General features: G+C 50.0%; 1 protein-coding gene across 1 annotated transcript in view; it reads right to left on the reverse strand.

Moving 5' to 3' along the window:
* PLXNA2 (plexin A2) overlaps positions 1–20616 on the reverse strand; it is a gene marked incomplete at both ends in the record, with an annotated part of 135135 nt that overhangs the window by 40644 nt on the left and 73875 nt on the right. Inside the window, 7 exons of the mRNA XM_080633110.1 lie at positions 2226–2419; positions 2942–3038; positions 4841–5041; positions 12651–12765; positions 15227–15323; positions 16188–16341; positions 17282–17405. Of these exons, the coding sequence (XP_080489236.1) occupies positions 2226–2419; positions 2942–3038; positions 4841–5041; positions 12651–12765; positions 15227–15323; positions 16188–16341; positions 17282–17405 (982 nt within the window). The remainder of the gene's footprint in view (positions 1–2225; positions 2420–2941; positions 3039–4840; positions 5042–12650; positions 12766–15226; positions 15324–16187; positions 16342–17281; positions 17406–20616) is intronic.

The following is a 20616-nucleotide window of genomic DNA, read 5'->3' on the forward strand; positions in this document are numbered from 1 at the left end:
AGATCCTGCTGCTCATTTACTCTTATGGCTATTCAAACAGAATCTCTTCTTACTAGTTATGCATCCCCCAAAGGCACTGGACATGGCAAACTGGTACCCAAAAGACTGAAACAACTCAGATGGCAGCAAAAAGAACCCAACTGCAATGAAGGCTGTAAAGGGCTCAAGGTCTCCAAGATAATCCCAGGGGAAGAGGGCTGAGAGAAGTTAACCTGTGTTGCTGAAAGGTTTTAGGAGTAAGAGTTTTCAGCCCTCTCAGTGCCCTTCCCATCAGTGGATCTCAAAGCACACAAAAAAAGGCCCCTACTTCCCTCTGCTCCTTTCCCCCTTCTTTTTCTACAACAGTGAAAGCTGAAAACTTGACTTTTCATGAAGAATAAGTAAAACCAAAGCTGTAAATTCGTAAGGAGAAGGGAGGGAGGTGGAGTTCAAGGGAAAACACCCAACACTGTGTTCAAATCACACAGCTCAGAACGCTGCCAGTCAGCAGAGGCCAGGGGATGATGCATCCCCCTGGAACCTGTGTTTTCTATTGCTGACTCTCTCTGTGGGTCAATAGCAAATCTGCCAAGGAAAGCAGTGATTTCCTACTTGATTTCCACATCTCTGAATCCATTCAGAGCAATCTCCTGAGACTCAGAACACTCCCAGCCAAGGCACCCTGCGCTTCCCGCTTTGAAGGCTGACACACAGACCTGGTGACGGAGACAAGAAATCTGTAGCAGCAACGCTTTGCTCTTTTCTCCTTGGACAGAGACCAAAAGCGTTGTTTTCAAGCTGGATGGTGATAAAACATTTGGTGGCAGCGCCATGCCTGCAGCCAACCTGGCAGAGCTTAGATGCAAGTCACTGGGTGGCTGAGCAGTGCTTTTCCCCTTCTCTGCTTAGCTTAGGAGGGGTGAATAAATGACTTCTAAGACTTTGTCACTGTAACTGTCTGAATGGGTTATGGTGAAGGAAATCTCAGGCAGAGGCCGTTTTGCTTTCATCGTGTAGCACAACCTTGTGCAAGAACAGCACTCAGATAAGAAACCTATAGTTTCTGACTACTGGCAAGACAAGGTGAACATCAAGGCAAGCCTTTAAGGCTCATTTTATCTCTCTATAAAGATAGCTATGACTTGCCAAACAAACCAACCCACCAAAGGAGATTCTCAACATCGCTTAATGCTTTCATGTCTCTGCACGGTCAGAGCCGCCTCTGCTCCTCTGCAGCCTCACAAACTCCACTCTGCAGTACACAAAATGCAGCACAAGGGAAATACCTGCCCATTAAACATACAGTGTGGCTGGGGAGAAGGTCTAGGAAAGAAATACAAAAAGCTTGCTAATGTCCCTGAGGATGGATGGACTTCACAGCCACATCCTCCTCCATCCCCAGCCCTGATACAGCCCCACCAGCCTCTGCGTTTTCCTCCCCTCCTCCATTAAAAGGACGATGATGCCTTCCTCCCAGGGGATGTGAGAATGAGTCACTTTAGCTAAGCTGGTGTAGAAACTCATCTGAGTTAGAAGGCAACTTCTGTTGGTACAGGGGCCCTTATTCAGCTGGCAGAAACTTGTGTGCTACCCCGCCACAAGCACCAGTGTAACAGGTTACTTGGATCCAACACCTTCTGCACTTACGGCCACACACTCAGGGCAAGGGAGGCGTTTTAGGAGGAGTTAATTAAGTGAGAAACCAAAGTCTTCTTTCATGCCCACCTCAGTGTCACTCCTAATGGTAACGTTAACAGACCGAGTAGAGTTTTACTGGTAAAAATGCTCCTGGGAGACACTCTGCATCCCTCAGTGATCTGAACAGAAACAGCAGAAGCATCAACTATAGACTAATTAGCTCCCTCGTTTAATGAGCATTCTTGCAACAGTCCATAGCGGTCACCCTGATGCTGGTAGCATCACTGGCAAGAGACAGCTGCCTGTGGGGCAGTGGGCTGAGCATCCCGGCCACGTGCCTGGATCCGCACATTAATTTCATGGGAAGCAGTGGAGTGTTTTATTCCTTGTTCTTCAGCACTGGATGGACAAAGGTGGGTTTTCAGACAAGGAGGAGGCAGACACTAATCCATTCTGCCTGGAGTGAGGAGAATCATGGAACGGTTTGGGTTGAAGGGACCTTAAAGCTCATCCAGTTGCAACCCCCTGTCACGGGCAGGGACACCTTCCACTAGAGCAGCTTGCTCCAACCTGGTGCTGGACTGGAAAAGGACCGGAGATGCTCTTACCTCGGTGATGTGAGGGTTGGAGCACTTGACGTTCCTGCTGGACCAGTCGAGCCAGGGCTGTGCAGAGGCTGCGCTGCAGTGCGGCCGCAGCGTGCACTTGGCCTCGCCGCTGCACCAGCCACACTCGAACTTGGGGTCAGCTTTGAGGCAGAGCCCGCAGCTCTCGCGCTGGGCTGCGCACTTGTAGAGGTGCACTGCAGGGAAGAGGGGACGGGCACTGAGTACAAAGGCATTCGTTGAGTTTTCATAGAATCATGGAATGGTTTGGGTTGGAAGGGATCTTAAAGACCATCTGGTTCCAACCTTCCAGGGACACCTTCCACTAGAGCAGGTTGCTCCAAGTCCAACCTGGCCTTGAACACTGCCAGGGATGGGGCAGCCACAGCTTCTCTGAGCAACCTTGTCCATTGTCTCACCACATTTCCATCAGGAAGAATGTTTTCCTGCTATCTAAATCTCGTATCTAATATCCCTTGACTTAACAAGCTGCAGACTGGACTTGCACATGTGGTTCCCACAGCCAAGGCTGTATGAGTGGCACTTAGTGAGCACCACTATCAGTGGAGCAAAGTGAGTTTGCTCTTATCCACAGCAGGATCCACCAGGACCACAATGCCTCTGATGGCAGCTAACGCTGCTCTGCCCCAACAGCCACACTCCAGCCCCATCACCACCCTCCTTCCCACGTCCTGAAAGCCAACTCAAGCAGACGTTACCTTTCAGATTCTCTGGGTTGTCGATAACGAAGTTCCCATTCCAAACCACAGCAAAGTCCACCGCTAAGTTGCTGATGTCCATCCCATCATAGAGATACTGAAGGAGAAGATTGAGAATGAAATGGTTGGAGGATGCACCGGAGGCACTAAGAGGAAAAGAATTCTCTTTTAAAGAAACCATTATTCTCCGCCTAAACCCGCTGAACCACCACACTTCCACACTTCATCTCCAGGGTCCTGCTTTGACTTCCTCCTCCTCACCAGGAAGAGATAATTAAATCAGATCTAGTCCTTGTGAGAGGTAATAGATTAATTATTCCACGCACCTTGGCTGCTCTTGTCACTCAGTCTCCAGCTTATCAATACAGCCCCTCCAGTTAATCAGAGTGGAAGGAGTGCTGCCTTCAGGCTATCTTCTCACACAATCACCATGCACCCTAGTGTGACTGCGAGCTTCAAAATCACACTGCAAAGTTCTGCCTGATGAAATAGCTGAGAAAGAACAGATGGTGCAGAGAGGTCCTTTCCCAATCTCTGCTTCAGCCTAGTCTAGGATAGCACCGGATTGAATTATTCACCTTCTCATGGGCATCCTGGGGGCTGTGGCTGAGGGAATTTGGATGCTTTAGGTGAATTCCCAGGGGATTCTGAAATTCCCATTCTCACAATGAGCACCAATGAGGCCTTTCTCTGTTATTCTCTTTCAGCAAACCAAGAGCTGCTGAAGAGACTTAAAAAGGTGAGTGAACGTTCCCACCTCTTTGGAATGAGGGAATGATGATTAAACCACAGCAGATTGCTTTGACTGTGCCCCGTGCAGTAGTTGTACAGCACTAACTTTTACATTCGGTTGTACTGATTCACTTGGCCTGAGTTTTAACGAGTTGGTGTGAAACTAGATCTTCTGCACAAGTGATACAGAACGGCCCTTACATACTCTACCTACCACTTCCTATTAGCCTAACAGGAATAAAAGTGCTTCTCTAATGTTTATAAATCTCTTTGTATAGGAAAAGTACTGTATAGTATTAATACACTTATGATCCACCAAGCTGCAAGGCCCAAAGATGGCCACTGATATATAAATATCCAGTGAAATTGTTAAAAATTCAAAACTTCATTAACAATTTAAGACCATCCGTGCTGAATATTCAAGTGGACCCTGTTCTGCTGCCTAAAGCAAACTGAACGGGCCCTCCTTGCCCATGGACATCATCAAATGCATGGAAAGGAGGGGAAGGACCACACTCTTCTCTGCCTGTCCTCCAGCTGGAGTGTGCCACACGAGACCAAACATGGGCTGCATTTGCCATTCACGTTTGGCATCCCTGAGTACCTGCCAGGGTGACTTTGGGTGTTCTGGGTTAAAATGTGGCAGGTCCACCGGCTTGGCTAAGCCCCAAGCTATGGAGGAGAGCCACCCTCCCCTGCCTGCTTCCCCACAGCATCATTCAGATGATTTCCCTCTCTCTGCTGCACTGTGCTCTCTCCTCCAGCAGTTTTCCTTTCCCCCTCCTTCCCTGCCCCATGCTGCTTTTCAGCATTACTGTATTCATGCAGCTACAGTGCCCTGGAATTGGAGAGATCCCCGATAAGGGGTCTGTGATTCGCTTTATCTCCCCCATGTGAATTAGCCTGCCTTAACACCTTTGGTTGCGTTCCCTCCTCCTCCTCTTTGCTGACCCCCCTCAGTCAGACAGGGAACTGCCAGATAAAGGATCTTCTCCCAGCTGGTGCTATAATGAAACACCTCACATGGCCACGGCAGGTTCCCACCAGGAATTCAGGATTAGTTTAACTCCAGGATTAGTTTCACTCCAGATTTTCCACTCTCCCCATCACTGAGCTCATCCCCTTCTCATCTGACACCCATTTTTGGGCACCCTGCTGGTCCCTCACCGAGCTGTTCTGGCACTGGACACTGGAGCTGTTGAAGCGCAGGGCAGGCACGCGGTGGATCACGCCTTGGATGCTGAGGACACACTCGTACCCGCGCTGGCCAGACTGGGGCTGGGGCAGGTTTCTTGCCTTCAGCGTGATGGGTTTCACCTCTCCCACTGGGATCAGGATCTCCTCTGTGGGGAAGAGCTGGGGACAGTCCTGGTGGGGCAATGAAAGAGAAGGAAAGGTTACAGCAGTAATGGTGATCTGCAGTTCCAGCCACGTCTTGGTCCCTGCTCTGATGGGCAGGGCTGATGTCCCAGCACATCCTCAGTGCACAGCACCAGCCGCTTCTCAGTCCACCGATGCGGCTGCAGGTTAAGTGCAGAAATCATAGAATCCCAGCCTAGTTTGTGTTAGAAGGGACCTTAAAGTTCACTCAGCTCCAACCCCTGCCACGGGCAGGGACCCCTTCCACTGGAGCAGCTTGCTCCAAGCCCCTGTGTCCAACCTGGCCTTGAACACTGCCAGGGATGGGGCAGCCACAGCTTCTCTGGGCACCCTCACAGGGAAGAGCTTCTTTCTTATATCCAACCTAAATCTCCACTGTTTCAGTTTGAACTCATTGCCTCTTGTCCTATCACTACACTCCCTGATGAAGAGTCCCCCCTCACAGTCTCCCTGTGTTGAGGCTGACACTGATTTTCTCACCACAGAAGGAACGCTGCTATTCAGGGAATCAATGGAAGGCACTCTCCCTGCTCCGAGCCTGCCGTGGGTTTTATCTGCAGAGGCACAAGCTCTCACTCTGCCCTCCTGCAGCAGTGGCCGTGTGTTATCAGCTGCTCCAGCTCTGCCTGAGCCCCGCTGTTCCAGGAGAGCAATGGGCTGCTCTTAGCCCCCGAGCTGCTTCTAATCCCATTTCACCCTTACACCCCTCGGCTCTGTGCAGCATGGGATGTGCTTCCCTCTCGCTACCAGGTACTGTTCTCCTCTGTGCTATCTGAGTAAAATGCCTCCAAGTGTGCCATTAATTTCTGAGGTGATGTTAATTTCTGCTCTATCTGCTCTCATCCCCTGCCATGCTCTGACACCTCTGAAACATCCCACCAGCTCACTGCAATGCTCCTGCCTGCAGCTCACAGCTGGAACTGGATGAGCTTTAAGGCCCAAACCAGTTTAGCCTTAACCAGTCTGATTCTAAGCCTTAATCTCCAACTCTTGGGACACAGGTACCCCAAGCTGTATACGTTAGCAAGAGCAAACCCAGACTGCTGGCCTGCACAGCCCCATGGGCAGGAGGAAGGTGATGTCCCAGCGAAGCTCAATGACTCAAACCAGCACACACCGGCTCCTGCTGCAGATCAAAGTCTTTCTGCACCTCCAGGATGCAATCAGGAGCTGCTCCAAGAATGCATTTTTCCAAGTCAAATGCAAACTGAGAAGTGTATTACAGCCAGAGCCTCACAGAACTATCAGTCACCCTGCCAGGCCAGAGCAAAGGCGTTTCAGGAGACAACTAGGAAAAGGGAGGGATGCTGAGTTCCAGGAGCAGGCAGAGGCTGCTCAGCAGGATCCTGGAGGAGGAGAAGGGAAGCAGTGGGGCTGAGACGAAACAGCACAAAGGCATTTCATTTCACGTCGTTCACTTCACATAAAGAATGGGACTTCATCCTTGGTGATCAGTCTATAAACAAGTTAAAGCTCAGGAGTTCAGAGCTCAATGCAGGAATGTGTGAGGATAGCTCCCCAATCCCTGAAAACAGCCTGGGTTTTGGGTACACAAAATACCACGAAACTGGAAGCAGTCTTTAAGTGTTCCATTGAAAACCATGTGAAAATATTTCAAACATCTGTGTGATTGCAATAAAGGAGGAAAGAAAAGAGCAAAATGATGCTGCCTCCAAAACTACGTATTCTGAAGACTAAGCACAGCAATTAAAACATTAAGTACACAGAAGTGATTTGCTTCACTTCTGCCACTGTCTGTCCAAAATCATGCAACTGTAAATTAATAACGAGTTTTAATATTGCAGGAGATTTTGCTATGCAAGATGCTGTCTGCAAAATAAAAGGACACTCTCCCTGCAAACATCATTCCACAGATGAGCAGATCTCCAGGTCCCCACGAGCATGAACTAGGGCATAGAACCACACGCTGGCTTGCATGGGAAGGGACCTTAAAACTCACCCAGTTCCAATCCCCTACCACAGGCAGGGACCCCTTCCACTGGAGCAGCTTGCTCCAAGCCCCTGTGTCCAACCTGGCCTTGAACACTGCCAGGGATGGGGTAGCCACAGCTGGGATGAACAGCAAAGCAAGACCTGTCAGTGCCTGATAACTGTACAATATTCCTGCCATGAGATGTCAATATCCTCAACATTATCTCTTCATAACACACCAGGAGATACAGGGTTTTCTCAATTTACATACCCAGAACTGCAGCACACAGAGAACAAAGGCTCTGACCATCAGAAGTATTTACATACTGTTTAGCTCTAATTTGCTTTGATCTAACAGAACTAGGTACCTAAGTACCTGTAAGCATCGACACTGAAGGATTAATCCCAAACTGAAGTATAAAAATGGACTGACATCTCCCTTCCCTCTCCCAAATCCCACACTGGCATCCCAGGGCCTTTGCCACCCTGCCAAGCGATTCAAGTCAATCACCCAGATGGCAACACAAAGAGAGCCATCAGCATCCTCCCCAGGCTCCCACCAGGACTGCCTATCCAGGGAGACAATCCCCACTTCCCACTAATGACCGTGACACACGCCAAGCCACGTCCCCTTTCCAGCTCCCAGCCAGGCCGATGGGATGCTGTTTCACTACTGGCTCAGGCAAGTACTAAATGAGAACCAGATGCTACCCCGGTTTGGAGAAGGCAGTAGCTGGAACCGCTGCCTCATAAACCCTTTTAGTGGCACTTTGCCTTCTATATTTTTGATTTTATTCCTAACAGGGCCTTTCACGGATTAACAGCCAAGAGCACGTTTAAACTCCAATGTCCAGAAAGCAGCTATGCTGGGAAGGGAGAAAAAAAGCCCTTTTTTGCACTGGAGCAGGTTTACAGGCTGGAAGGGAATGCCACTGTGCTGTTTAGCTCGGAGGTTCCTGCAGACCCTGCTTCTCATGGATCTAACCCCCAGCTCAGCCTTGGCACCACCATCAGCAAACTCCTAGGATTCATGGAGGCTTCCACCCATCCTGAGTGGACTTTGCATGTACATTCTAGGATGCATCACACACCTGTACCTCCTCCTGCTTGAGATCTGGCTGCATTTAAGGTTTTGCATTTAACCTCAAAGTCATATCCAGGACCAACAGGAGACAGATTGGTCCCCAGCCCTGTGCAAAGCCCATCTTTGGGAGAAAAGGCATGAAGACAACCTGAAGCCCCAGAATCTTTTATCACATCATGATTGGAAACAAGAAACCTTCAGTCTCACCACTAGTGGGAGAACCTCAGTGCACAGTCCTGAAAATAATGAGTATGTTATGGACCATTATCCTTCCTGGCCACTGCCATTCGTGAGCCGACTGCTAAAGACATGCTTCTTTCTTTAGAGACATGGGAGAGGACTTACATTTGAAATCCGCTCTCTAGAGCTGAAAATGCTGGTAGCAAAAATTGCTCTGCCATCATTAGAGGCGAGCAGGACATAACAGATACTTTTCCCTTTGGTTTTCAGTGGCAGAAAAAGTCTTACACTGGGATTCTGATGAAGAAGAGGCATACACGGAGTGCATGGCGCTGGGAAGCACCACGGAGGCACCTGTTTGTAGAGCTTGATTCTGCACTTCCCTGCACCAGGAAGAGCTGAGCATCCAGAAAATACAGAAAAAGAGGGACACTGCAGCCGGAATATGCAATTTGTTCCCTAATCAGTTTACTTTGTTTTTTAATTCATGAGAAGCAAAGCCTGCAGTGAGTTAGAAAGGCCATTACCGCCTCCTCTCCCTAAACAAACACATCCTGAATCCTCTCATTATCCTGCTTGACTTCTGTGCACCAGAATAAACACAAATCTGCTGGAGAAAGACAAGAGTCTGACGCAGGAGTATCACTGCACACCATTTACAAAGGCATTTTATGCTTCTTCAACACTTTTTAGCCTCAAAGATTCCAAGGTGATAAATATCTTAGAGCCTCCCTCAATACGCACAGCTCTGGAGTAGGAAGCTGCACCCATGGTTAGTATTTGTGTTTAAAACAGAGCAGTTTTAGTAGGTCAAATATAGTTCTATTTGAATAAAAAAATGCCTAGAAATGGGATTTAGCCCAAATGGAAGAAAATATACTGTTATCATACTTTTCATCTTAAAAACCCCAGCTCTCCACATACGTTAACTTGCTACACGTACTTGAAAGTTATAAACACAAATGAATGTGGCACATGAATGTAAACCTCTGGCTCCCAGTTGTGTTCCCAATGATGTAAATTACAAACCCTGTCACTCAGGGAAACGCATTATTCTCCATTTATGCTACTGGAAAGGACAGTAGACCTTGCTCCTTAGAAACCAGACATGAAAAGAAAGGCAGCTCCTACCCAGTGCCCTTCTGTCCTGAGCTCTGTGCTGTACACGCATGCTGTAACCCATTAATGGATGAAGTACTGTGATATTTTTGTTACCATTGGTACTACATGGTACTTTGTCAGACAAACACATCCCTCCAGAAGTTAGATGTGACCCAGCAAAGCCAACTGCTGACTCTGGTGGACTTGGATGCGGCTCCGAGTTATCTCCTAAATACCACAGTTCCCATTTAGATATTCAACAATGTGGATTAGGAAAACAGATATAAAGAAGGTTTGATTTTGGTTTCTTTCCTTCAAGGCACATCAAGCAGCTCTTGGCATCTGAGGGCACAGCCAGAGGCAAAGATGCTGCTCTAAAAAGACTGAGAATTGAAAGGAGTCTGCAGTCAGTGGGCATGAAAGAGGGACAGGATCCCACATTCAGGGTAACTAACAGGATGTACATGGTTCTGGCCTCCACTAGGATGGGCTGTAAGGATGTCTATGTACCTACATCCCTCTTTTATACATTTTAAGAGACATTTTATAGCCTCACGCACATTAACCCAGCCACCTCAGACACATTAAAACATCACTATCAGGCCTGATCCAAAGCTTTGTGCAGTGAAACAGTCAGTGCTACACATCCACAGACCTCTTCTTACAGAAACTCTGCTTTTGGGCGTGCAAGCCAGCCCCAGACCTTCGCCTTCCCATTGCAGGCATCCTTGTGGAGAAATGAAGCCTCAGGCTAAGGAAAGGTTGAGTTGCTTATCTAATTATTAACTGACCACCTGAAAACAGAAGCCGCAAAAGAGCTGGGTTTACCCCATGTCAGAAACTTCCCACCAGCTGGAGGATGTTAAGAACCAGCTGTGCCCTGAAGACATCTCTGCTTTAAAGGCTCTGAAGGGTTCTGTATTTATTGACATGCTTTACCTCGGTCAGTACAATCAGAAGATGGCGAGGAGCAAGTGTACAGCTCATGGAGAAGGGCTTTCTTTTCCTTATCACCTTGTAAAGCAGCTGAGGCTTTGAGCAATTTTCCCTCCTCAAGATAGGAGCTTCAAAGGGAGTTTGTTACGCATCGAATCCCACTGGGACACAAATTCTGATGGGTCAGGAGTAAGAGGGAATATTCAAGATATTTTCTGTTAAATTAAAGGCACAAGAAAACTTCCACCCCCGTGTGAACATGTGTAAATCTTACATGAGGGAGGCACATGGGACTCAAAGTAGGGCAGTGCATGTTGGTGCTGCTTGTTCCATGGTGGAGGCACTGCCATGGTTATCACCATGCTACAGCTCCAAACCCAACCTTCTGCTAGGAAGGGAGCGATGCCGGTAAGCACAAATCTTTTGCTAATACATCAGGCCATGCCACAGTGAAAACACCATGACCTGAATTGTTTTCGGAGAGGAAACTCTTTAGGAAGCATTTATTTCGTGCCTTGTGCTAGCCGGAGTGAAATGCCTGTAATAAAGGCATTAGCAGTGCACTGTGTGTGCTTTAAATAAGCAAGCAAATTGGCTTTCGGTGGCTGGTTTTGCCTGTGTGTTCAGAGGTCTGGAGAAGTCACGATGAACAGTGGAGCATCTGTATCATTAATCATCAGCCCTTATCAAAAGTCATCACTGGGAAGGTGTGATAGCACATGAGATAGCATGTATAACATCCCCTGGTAAGAAACAACCTCTACAAGATGAAGATTGACAAAGGAAGTTCTTTGGAGATGCAACAGTCCTGTGATCCCAGCAGGAACTGGCAGAGACACCAGCTCCTCCACTCGCTTCCTCTGTGTGATCTCAGGCAAGTCCTGTGCGTTCCCAGGAGGAAAACTGAGATAATGGGATTGTCCTGCTTTACCAGAGACTTCTCAAACACTTCTGAGATCATGGGGTTGAAGACCTAGAGAACTGAGAACTACAGTTGTAAAGCCTGGGAAGACAGTGATGCTTTGAGTGTGAAGGAGAAAAACCCGCACATCGCTCAAGAGAAGGAGGAGGAAAGGGTTTTGCTTTCTCTTGTTATGCTGGAAGGAAGTTGCTTGACTTTGAACCGGACTGAGAAAGCTTTAGGTTTGTCCCCAGGATGGATGCTTCCCCTTGGGTATCCATTCCCTTTGCTGCATTGGATAACTCCTTGAGGCTGCTGCCGGAGCATCCTTCTTGTCCCTTGCCACCAGCAAGGCTCCCTGTTACGCTGTCCATCCCTTGGTTCTCACTGAGGTCTGTGCACGTGCAGTCCATTAACATTTCTTGCCTTGTATCTACGTGCTTTCTGGCAGCATTTTAACCAGAAAGTCCCCAAGTTAAGTTTCAAGTTTACTGTTGGTTTAGCAGCAGCTAAAGTCACTTCTTTTTAACAGCTCAGTGTGCTACTCCACTGACCAATCTCTTCTGTTTTCCTCTATGTCTGTTACTCACCGATAACGGTTTGCCCAGATGCTGCCTAACCCTAACTGTCCTTTCTTCTAAGATTCATCTATGTCCTCACTCCTGCCTTTCCTGCTTTCCAAAACACAAGATTTTCAAAGCACTTTTGAAACCCTTTTTTATCTCCTCAGTGCTTTAGGACCTGCACCCATTTCAGGTACTACAAAGCTAGTGAAGGGGCAGTAAGGATGAAGACCAGAACCCTACCAGCATCAGAGGCTGTATCTGCTCTGTATCTAGTGAGCCTGAAGCAGGCAGGGGTGTGGGAATTGGACAAGACAACGGGTGCAGAAACCTCAGACCAAGGGGTTAGTGGTAATCTTTGATCAGGAATTGATCAGAAACTCCTTTCATCCATGGATCGCTCTGCCTCGGGACATGTAGGAGACCTGGCAGAGCTGTTAATGGGCTAATACCTCCTTCCAACCATTAAAAGCATTTTTGGACTTGAGCCCCACACCTTTTATTAACTGTTAAGAGAGACGGCTCGTGGTCCTCAGCGCTGGAACCGGCATCAGTTCTCTTTTCCAAACTCTGGGGCTGTTCACATCTGTAATTCCCTTCTTAATCAGCTCACAGTCAAGCTACTGCCATAAATATCAGACCTGCCAACACAACCCACTGAATGGGTCCCACCAAGAGCTCTGCCTCTGACTTGCTGCTTGCCATCAGGGGTTCCATGACACATCGCTTTAGCTTGACCGACCATTTCTTCCCATGCTCTTTTAAAGCCACATCTGCACTTTCAATGCCAGCCAAGAGAGGTGCCCCGACCCATGGGAAGTCCAAGAACTTCATCCATCGGTTACGCCACCTGCACCATAGAAAAGCAAAGAAGAAAGAGCTAAACCCCTGGTCCAGTACCTCAGAGACATTGATCCGGCCCTCCTGAAAGGAGCACGTGGTGGGGTCGTGGGTGCAGAGGTTCCGGTATTTGCACCAGTGGCAGCGGAAATCACTGTTCACACAAGACAGGCACCTGGGGGGAGAAAGAGGAGTTTGAGAGGAGGTTATCACCTGGGGGGGCCTATAGGGTAAGAGATGGGCCTAGCCAGGAGCCCAGGCTCAGGCTCCTTCATGGGAAAGCAATTCCTTTGGAGAGACGTTTAGCTCCAACAAACAGGTTTGGGAAAACACATGCTTAAGAGACAGTCTTTAAGCAACGCCCCCCATTCATTCACTAATAAAACAGAGGCTGGGATTTATTGCACGTCATTGCATTGGTGTAAAATAAAGCACAATAATGCACAAGCACCAGACTTGGGGTTTTTTAGTTTCTAGAAAGTGGAAAACAAGGCAGGGCTGGGAAAAACTGGATCAGTTGTTTTACAAGTCAGGAATGCTTCAAGTCAACAGTAACATTTCTGCTTGGCCTTGGAGCACAGCGAGTCCAGCAAGTGCTCTTCACAGAACACTTTTGATTCACGTTGGAAGAAATGAACTGTTTATGAAATGCTTTTGAAAGAACACAGACCCTTTTCAGACACGGGGCGGCCCCAGCTGCCAGCGGGCTGCCTGGGGGGGCTCATTGCACACTAACTGGCTGCCCGTCAGACACATGGTCCATGAGAGCTGCTAATATCTGCAGTGACCACCTCCTCCGTCTCTGAGGCCAACCCCCCGTGCCATGTGTCCTGGTGACAGCCTGCTGGGGTAAGCATACGCTGTGCCCGTGGTATTCAGCTCCATGGTGTAACTGCAGCTCCAGAGATGGTGATGCTGCCTGGAGTGGGCAGGGATGCACTGGAGCGATCCCAGCATCAGTGCAAGCAGATGAGCACCAGCAAGGAAGCAGGAGCATGGCTTTAGGCAGAAAACTCGAACCTGAGGAAAGCAGGGCTCAGGGCAGAGGCTCTGTTGCCAGCTGGGCAATGCCTCGCGCAGGCTGCTGCCACAGGAACACGTTTGAGTTTTAATACCTCAATTGTGTTTTCCTTCTGAGGCATTCCTAGTGACCTTAATAGCTAAGGAAGCTTATTCTAATCATGGACATGCAAATCTGGAGAAGGATATCCAGTGTTGCAAGCTTTTCCAATTACTCATTTGTTTGACCCATTTCAGTCCATAGCACTTCTCCCTCCTGCCCCACGCTGGCCTCCAGCTTTCCCAACTGGTGCCAGTGGAGGAGGACCTCTCTGATCACACAGGCCCATGGCTTTCATTGCAATGAAGTCCCAGGATCAATAGGTCTCTCTTCTCCGCTGGCTGAGACCTGTTTTCCTTCCTCCTTTTTGCATGCTGTGATTTATTCCTGCCAGGCTGGCTCGTGCCCTTGTTGAACTCCCTGATAACGAGTCTGGTATGATCTAAGTGCTGCAAGATTTACCACCCTGTTAGCACTTTATCTCCACATACAAGCTGGTGGAAAGGCATGGTCAGATGAAGCCAAATGACAGGCCAGGGAAGATAAATTGCCTTTCTTGATTCAAACTCTAAGTGAAAAAGGGGTCTCTGTGATGCCATCCCTCATACAAATTCAAACCCACGAGGATGCAGAGGAACCGCTGGAGGGACTGCAAGTGATCACAGCCAGGAGAGGCTGGTGCTGGAGAGCCCAGCTGAGGGACAAGGACATAAGGACAGAGCTGTGCACAAGAGGGAGCACAACAGAATCATTGGGGTAATGGGTACATGGAGAGGCACCATGTGGGGACCAAAGGACTCACAGGGCTCCTTTCATCCTGGTACCTCCGCTCAGTACTTCAGGTTTTTAAGCTGTTCTTAAGGCCAGGCAGCTGCATGCTGCCCTCCAGCAGATGTGTCCATGGGGGATACATTGCCACGATGCTCAGTAGCACTGAGCCCCACACGGAGCAGCCCAATGCTGGTGTTTTGGAGCATCCTCGCCGCAGCCAGCACCCTGCCCTCCAGGGCAGTGCAGTGTGGAAGGGCTCTGCCTCCTCTGGCTGCCTGCAGCCCACCTCAGCACCCTCTGCTCTGCCTCCACCAGCTGCCTGCAAAGCTGCATCCGAGTTCACAGTTGCAGAATCACACAGCTTGGGGGCACCAGCAGGTTAAGGTTTATTCAGGCTCGCTCCACCTGCATCTCCCAAGGCACAGAAGCACCCAGAGACGTTCAGAGAAGACAGACACTGGTGGGCTCCCCTTCTAATGCACGAGGCTGCTGGATGAACCAAGTAGAGCAATAACCCTGCCCGCTGATCCCAAAGCCCAGCATCCATTTCACAGATTTAGATTAGGTATTAGGCACAAGCTCTTCCCTGTGAGGGTGCTGAGGCGCTGGCACAGGGTGCCCAGAGAAGCTGTGGCTGCCCCATCCCTGGCAGTGTTCAAGGCCAGGTTGGAGCAAGCTGCTCTAGTGGAACATGTCCCTGCCTGTTGCCCTGCATGGGCTTTAAGGTCTCTTCAACCCAACCCAGTGTGGGGTTCTGATTCAGAGGGTGTTTGGCTCTGCTCAGGGATGGGAAGGGAGCACTCACAGCTGGTGGGCACTGCAGTTGTAGAACTTGAACTCCGTGCTGACAAACGTCCTCCCGGTCTCCTGTGACTTCAGCTGCAGCACCACGCCGAACCAGTCTGGGGATGCAAACCAGAGCCCATCAGTCCTGCCAGCAGTAAGGAGGGAAGCAACAGCAGACACAGAGGCACCCACTCCCCACCTGCCAGTGTGCTCAGCCATCCGCTCCTGGGGTAGAAGGTGCAAGCCAGGTTGCTTTCATCTCCCTGCTCCCCCCATGGTGAGTCTGCAGCAGTTCCCCAGGCTGGGGGCTGAGCATCCCCAAGATCCTGCCCTCGAGCACCCCAGGGGGCCTGGCTGGCTGTCTCCAGCAGTGCCTCCAAACTCAATCGGGCTCAAGGGCAAAATGCATTGGAGAGGCAGAGTCTAAGCACTGCGTTGGGTCATGGTCAAAATGCTTTTGGAATCTCAGCCTGGTCCCTAAAGGATTCTGTCTCCAGTATAAAACCACTGAGAAGCAGCCCAAGACTTGAATAAGAGACAATGCTGGAAATGAGGGCATTAGTAAAGCTCTCAGCTCTGAGTTAATTAAGAGCAGATAGCTCTTCTGGAGCTGCTGTGAGTCTACACTAGCACTACTGCCATGGCAGCTCTCAGCCCCGGTGTTCACCAAGTCTCCGGCTCCATATAATGCCTTAGAAACACAAAGATACCAGCAGGGAAACACGGTTGACACCTGGAAGGATGCCAAGGAGAAACTGAGTTTTAAGCAAGTAGCATTTTGGTTATGGGAAGAGAGAATCTGACAGCAGTGACATTAATGAAGAAACAACCCAAAGATCAGGACCGAAAAATAGAAACTGCATCCACCTACTTGTGGGTGCTGAACCAGGCCGAGGGGAGGGCTCCCATATTCCAGATCCACCCAGAGAGCCAGGCTGTGGCACAGCCGTTGTGTTACTGTCCAGAAGTCAGTGACTTACCTTGATCCACAGGTATGGCAGGAACATCTTTTGCTGCTGGTGAAACACACACCACTCGGCTGCCCGAAACCTGCCCTTCCACCTCTGTCAGGTTTCCAAAGAGGCAGGTGACCCCAGCTGACAGGTCCGGAGCATCACCCACGAGCAGGCTGAGCTGCAGGCAGGGAGCGGAGCAGCAGAAGGGAGACAAAACACAGCCAGGAACCTGTTAGCAGGCAGAGCTGCCCCAGTTGCCTTTGTATTTTCAGCATCTGCTGCTTTCTCATTCAGTACTGATCCCCCTACGTGACCCATCCACCCACAGCAGCTGGCCAGCTGCCCTTCATGGGGAGCAGAGGTGGAAGCCAGCCAAGGATGAAGGTTCTTTACTGAATACAAACCCACCTTGCTGAGCCTGGGGGTTCTGCAGTTCAGGAGAGGTGGCAAATGCAGATTTCTGTCCCCCTGGTCGCTCTACAGAAACACTGCCACCCTGACACCCACATCAGAAACCTGGGACAGCAGCAGCAGCAGCACGCTGCCTTCTCATGATGAGAGAGCAGTGACTGCCCCACAACAGCCTTCTGCACGCACAGGAGATCCAGCCCTGCCTGAGGCATGTGTGGCCATTAGAAGCGAGTCCCCACTGACCCCATCATGAATGGGGACAGTGGCCATGAAAAACCAGTGTGTGAAGGGCTGAGTGGCCTCCCAGAGCCCCACACCATCCATCACCGAGTGCCGGCGGGGAGCAGGCAGGGGATGCAGCAGGACCAGCTGCCATGGGGTGCTGGGAGGCTCTGAGAGCAACAGCTGGGATGCTTCATTGAGCCAGGCCTGAGCCCAGCTCACAGATGAGCTTTTGGGGAAACAAAGCCTTTCCTTTCAACAGCTCATGAAACCAGACCAAGAGAAATGTGAGCCGAGGCCTAAGGGGAAGGGGAATTTGTTTCTTCCCTGGCTCGGGTGACCCCTTTCTCCCCCCACAGCCCCTCTGCGAGCCTGACTTCATGAGAAAACATTTGTGCCAATGGGAAGGGAGAAAAGGTTGGAGAATGGACTGCTCATTATGAACCTCTCTCCCAGCAAGTGTGCCCCTGGCCAGTAGCACCTACCGGGAGGCTGTGCTCGGAGACCGAGATGCTGCTGGGCTGCACGGTGACGGTCATGCACTGGCTGATGCTGCCTGCGAATCGGTACGGCTCGTCTGCTCGCTCGCAGCTATCCCTCGGGGAGCACCTGCCACACAGGAGCACACATCAGAGCACGGGAAGATGTCAAACAGCACAAGGTGCTACAGCTGAGATGAGCGTGAAGGGAGGGCAGAGCCAGGGGAAGGGGGGGTGTCAGCACGACCGGGGTGTTGCTCTGCAATGGGACCAGGTATCAGGTTAGGACCAAAGGGTGCTGGAAAAGACTGTGATCAGAGGACAGACAGACCACAAGGATCTCATGAGCTATTCCCAGTCCTGCCGGCACTGGAACGCAGCCCAGAGCTGCTGAATCCCATGTGTCAGTGGTGCAGGGAGAGCCAGGCATCCTGCCACTGCTCGCTGCCCCTGCAAGCCATAGATTCATCACCTACACAGAAAATAGACCATAAAGCAATAAAAGGCAGTAACAAGATGATGCCCCCCATTCCAATTAAAACAAAACCACATCATTCACTAATCACCTCCTGGAGCTGAGGAGTGTGGCAGGGACAGGAGTGGGACCTTCTGGCAGCTGCTGGCTGGGCTCTGGCTGGTTTTCACACCTTCCCAGCTCTCTCTCATCAGGAATGCAAGCTTCTGAGCATGGCAAAGTGACCAGGACTGCCCCAGCACGCCGTGTGCTCCAGGATGGCTCAATATCCCTTTTTATTGCAGGTATCCTTAGAATGGAGTGAAATTAAGCTGCTTCCAGCAGATAGAGGAGCCACCACCAGAAAACCATGGAAGAATAAGTGTTTCGAGGCAGGTAACAGAGGCTGCAGCGCAGCACTGGCATCCCTCCATGATTTTCTGTTTTATGTCATTTTGGGAAAATCCTTTTATCCCACCACCCTCCCTGGGCACAGATGACATACTGGCCTTTTGGTATGAATGGCCTCAATAAGCCATCAGCACACTTCATCACTTTTCACTCCTTGCTCTGATCCTATTTCAAATGGTAGCACAAAGCTCAGAGGACCCAGATGCTGTCACCAGCCACACAGGCCACCAGCACGTTCCCTTCTGACAGTTACCTCTGTGTATGTGTTACTTGAACGAAGGAGGTGCTGCTGTCAAACTCCTGGTTTTCCTGGATCCCTGGTGAGCAGCTCGGCTGTTCCCAGACACACACATCAGCAGGAACATGCTGCGTCTACACAGAGGCTGAGTTTGCCAGGCACATCATGCTTTGGCCAGCTTACAAGTGCTTGGCAAAACCAGGGCTTCTCACTCGGGAACACGGGACCATCACCTTCCCCAAGAGGCTTTTTGATTACGGAAAGTGGACCTTACGCTTTCCCATTCCAAAGCACCCGTGTGATCCCTGCTGTTCCCACCCTCTCGCCTTGTACCTTTTCCTTTTGGAGCATCATGGAGCTAAATATGAACGCTGCCAAAAGGAGAATTATTGAGGTTTAAGTGAATCTGTAAGATAGCTTTTAAGTGAGCTCTTGACTGGAGCCTTTATCTCACTGACTTGCTGGAATGGCTCTTTTTTATCATACTATCTATGGCAACAGCCCTAACAGAGATAAACGGGTCTGTAGACAATAACACACTTGCAGAGAGCAGCACATGGAAGCCCTGCAGGTTTCAAATCCCACTGGGCTGAATCTTCAACAATCTTCTTGAGGCCTCTACTTGCTCCCAAAGAACAATGTTTGTACACGAAGAGGAGCAAAGGATCCCGCTCTCACATGCAGAGGATGAACTGGGATGGCAGCAAGCCCCTGGCTGGGAGGGCACAGTGGAGGCACTGGGCAGGGACATTGGGCTGCTCAGCATTGGCACTGCTGCTCTGTGGGAGGCCAAGCACCTTTCCCTGTCTGCTTAGTGCCATGGGTTAATGGTGGCCTTGGCAGTCCTGGGGTAAAGGTTGGATTTGATGATCTTCAAGGCCTTTTCCAACCTGGTTGATTCTAGGATTCTAACATTTTAGCACCTTCTCCAATGTCCTGCACCCACAAAGCCCATTCCTGAGCACCCTTAAATTCCAAGCATGCACATGTGTGTGCAAGCACCCCTTTGTGCACCAGAGCCTTAAGCCCTGACTCAGGCCTCTAAGAAACCACACCACACAAAGAGCACACTAACAAAGCTTGATGTAATATCGGATAATGAAAGCTTATACCAGGACAACTCAGACCCTTTGACTTTTCCTTGATCATTCCTCTCTGGCTGGTGGTGTGGAAGGCAGGGCACACTTCCTGATGGAATGGGGCAATGGTCTGGCCATCTATCTCACACCCATCCCCGTTCAGACATCCAACACATCCCTGAAAACTCTTGATTTCTTTCCTGGCTCCCTGCTAGCTCAGTACCTGCACATCCGTGCTCTCAGCTAAGCCTCTGGCAAGTGAAATGTGGATGCCAAGTGCCCAAGAGGAGCTGCTGTACGGGCTGGCTTGCCCTGCTCTACTCCTCAGCAGGGTGCAGCTCTTGGATGGATGCCCCAAGCTTCCTGGGCACCTTGGGTACCCCCAGCCCAAGGAGCAAAACCCCACAACAAACAGTGGGAAGAAACATCTGGATTTCGATCCCCAGCTGTCACAGTGCTGGTTTTAATATGCCCACACGTGCTGGTGTTTACCAGGCACCCTCTTGCTCTTTTAAGGATAAAACCATCTCCTGTTCTGCCCCTCACCCTTTTACCAGCCCTCAGAAACCACAGCACGAGCATCATACACCCTGACCCACAGCCCTTCCACTGAGCAGCTGGTCCATCTGGCAGCAGGGACATGGAAGAACTAGAGAAGAGAGATGACAAATTCAATACAAACCCTCCAGTGCCTGCGGCCTCCAAACAATGACAGAGGCTTCAGGAGCAGCAAGAGAAACTCAATTATTTACAGCTTAACACAAAAGCTAAAAGATGATCCTTGCTCCAAGCAGGCCAGGGAAGTGCAGATGCTTGAAGGGAGGGCTGAGAAATACCATCAGGGAAGAAGCCCTTGTTGGGAATAGGTGAGTGCTGAAATGTCATGGCCAAAAGGGCAAAGGAAATGACACTTTTCCCTCCTCCTGACATTGAGGGTTTTCTCTCTGCAAAATGAAGATAACAACCTTTACCTGCTTCCCAGGTGGTTTATGAAGATTCAGTTCATTAGCATTAGGCAAGCACTCAGTGATCCTTGCAGAGGAGCTGCTGCAGGAGGCTGAGGAGCAGCTCCAAACACCCACAGGTACCAACGCAGCCATCCCCTCCTACTGCAGAGCTGTCCCAGTCGCTGGAAAGGCACATGGGAAGGCCACCCCGA

The sequence above is a fragment of the Psittacula echo genome, assembly GCF_963264785.1.
Source record: "Psittacula echo genome assembly, chromosome: 22".
Taxonomy (NCBI): Eukaryota; Metazoa; Chordata; class Aves; order Psittaciformes; family Psittacidae; genus Psittacula; species Psittacula echo.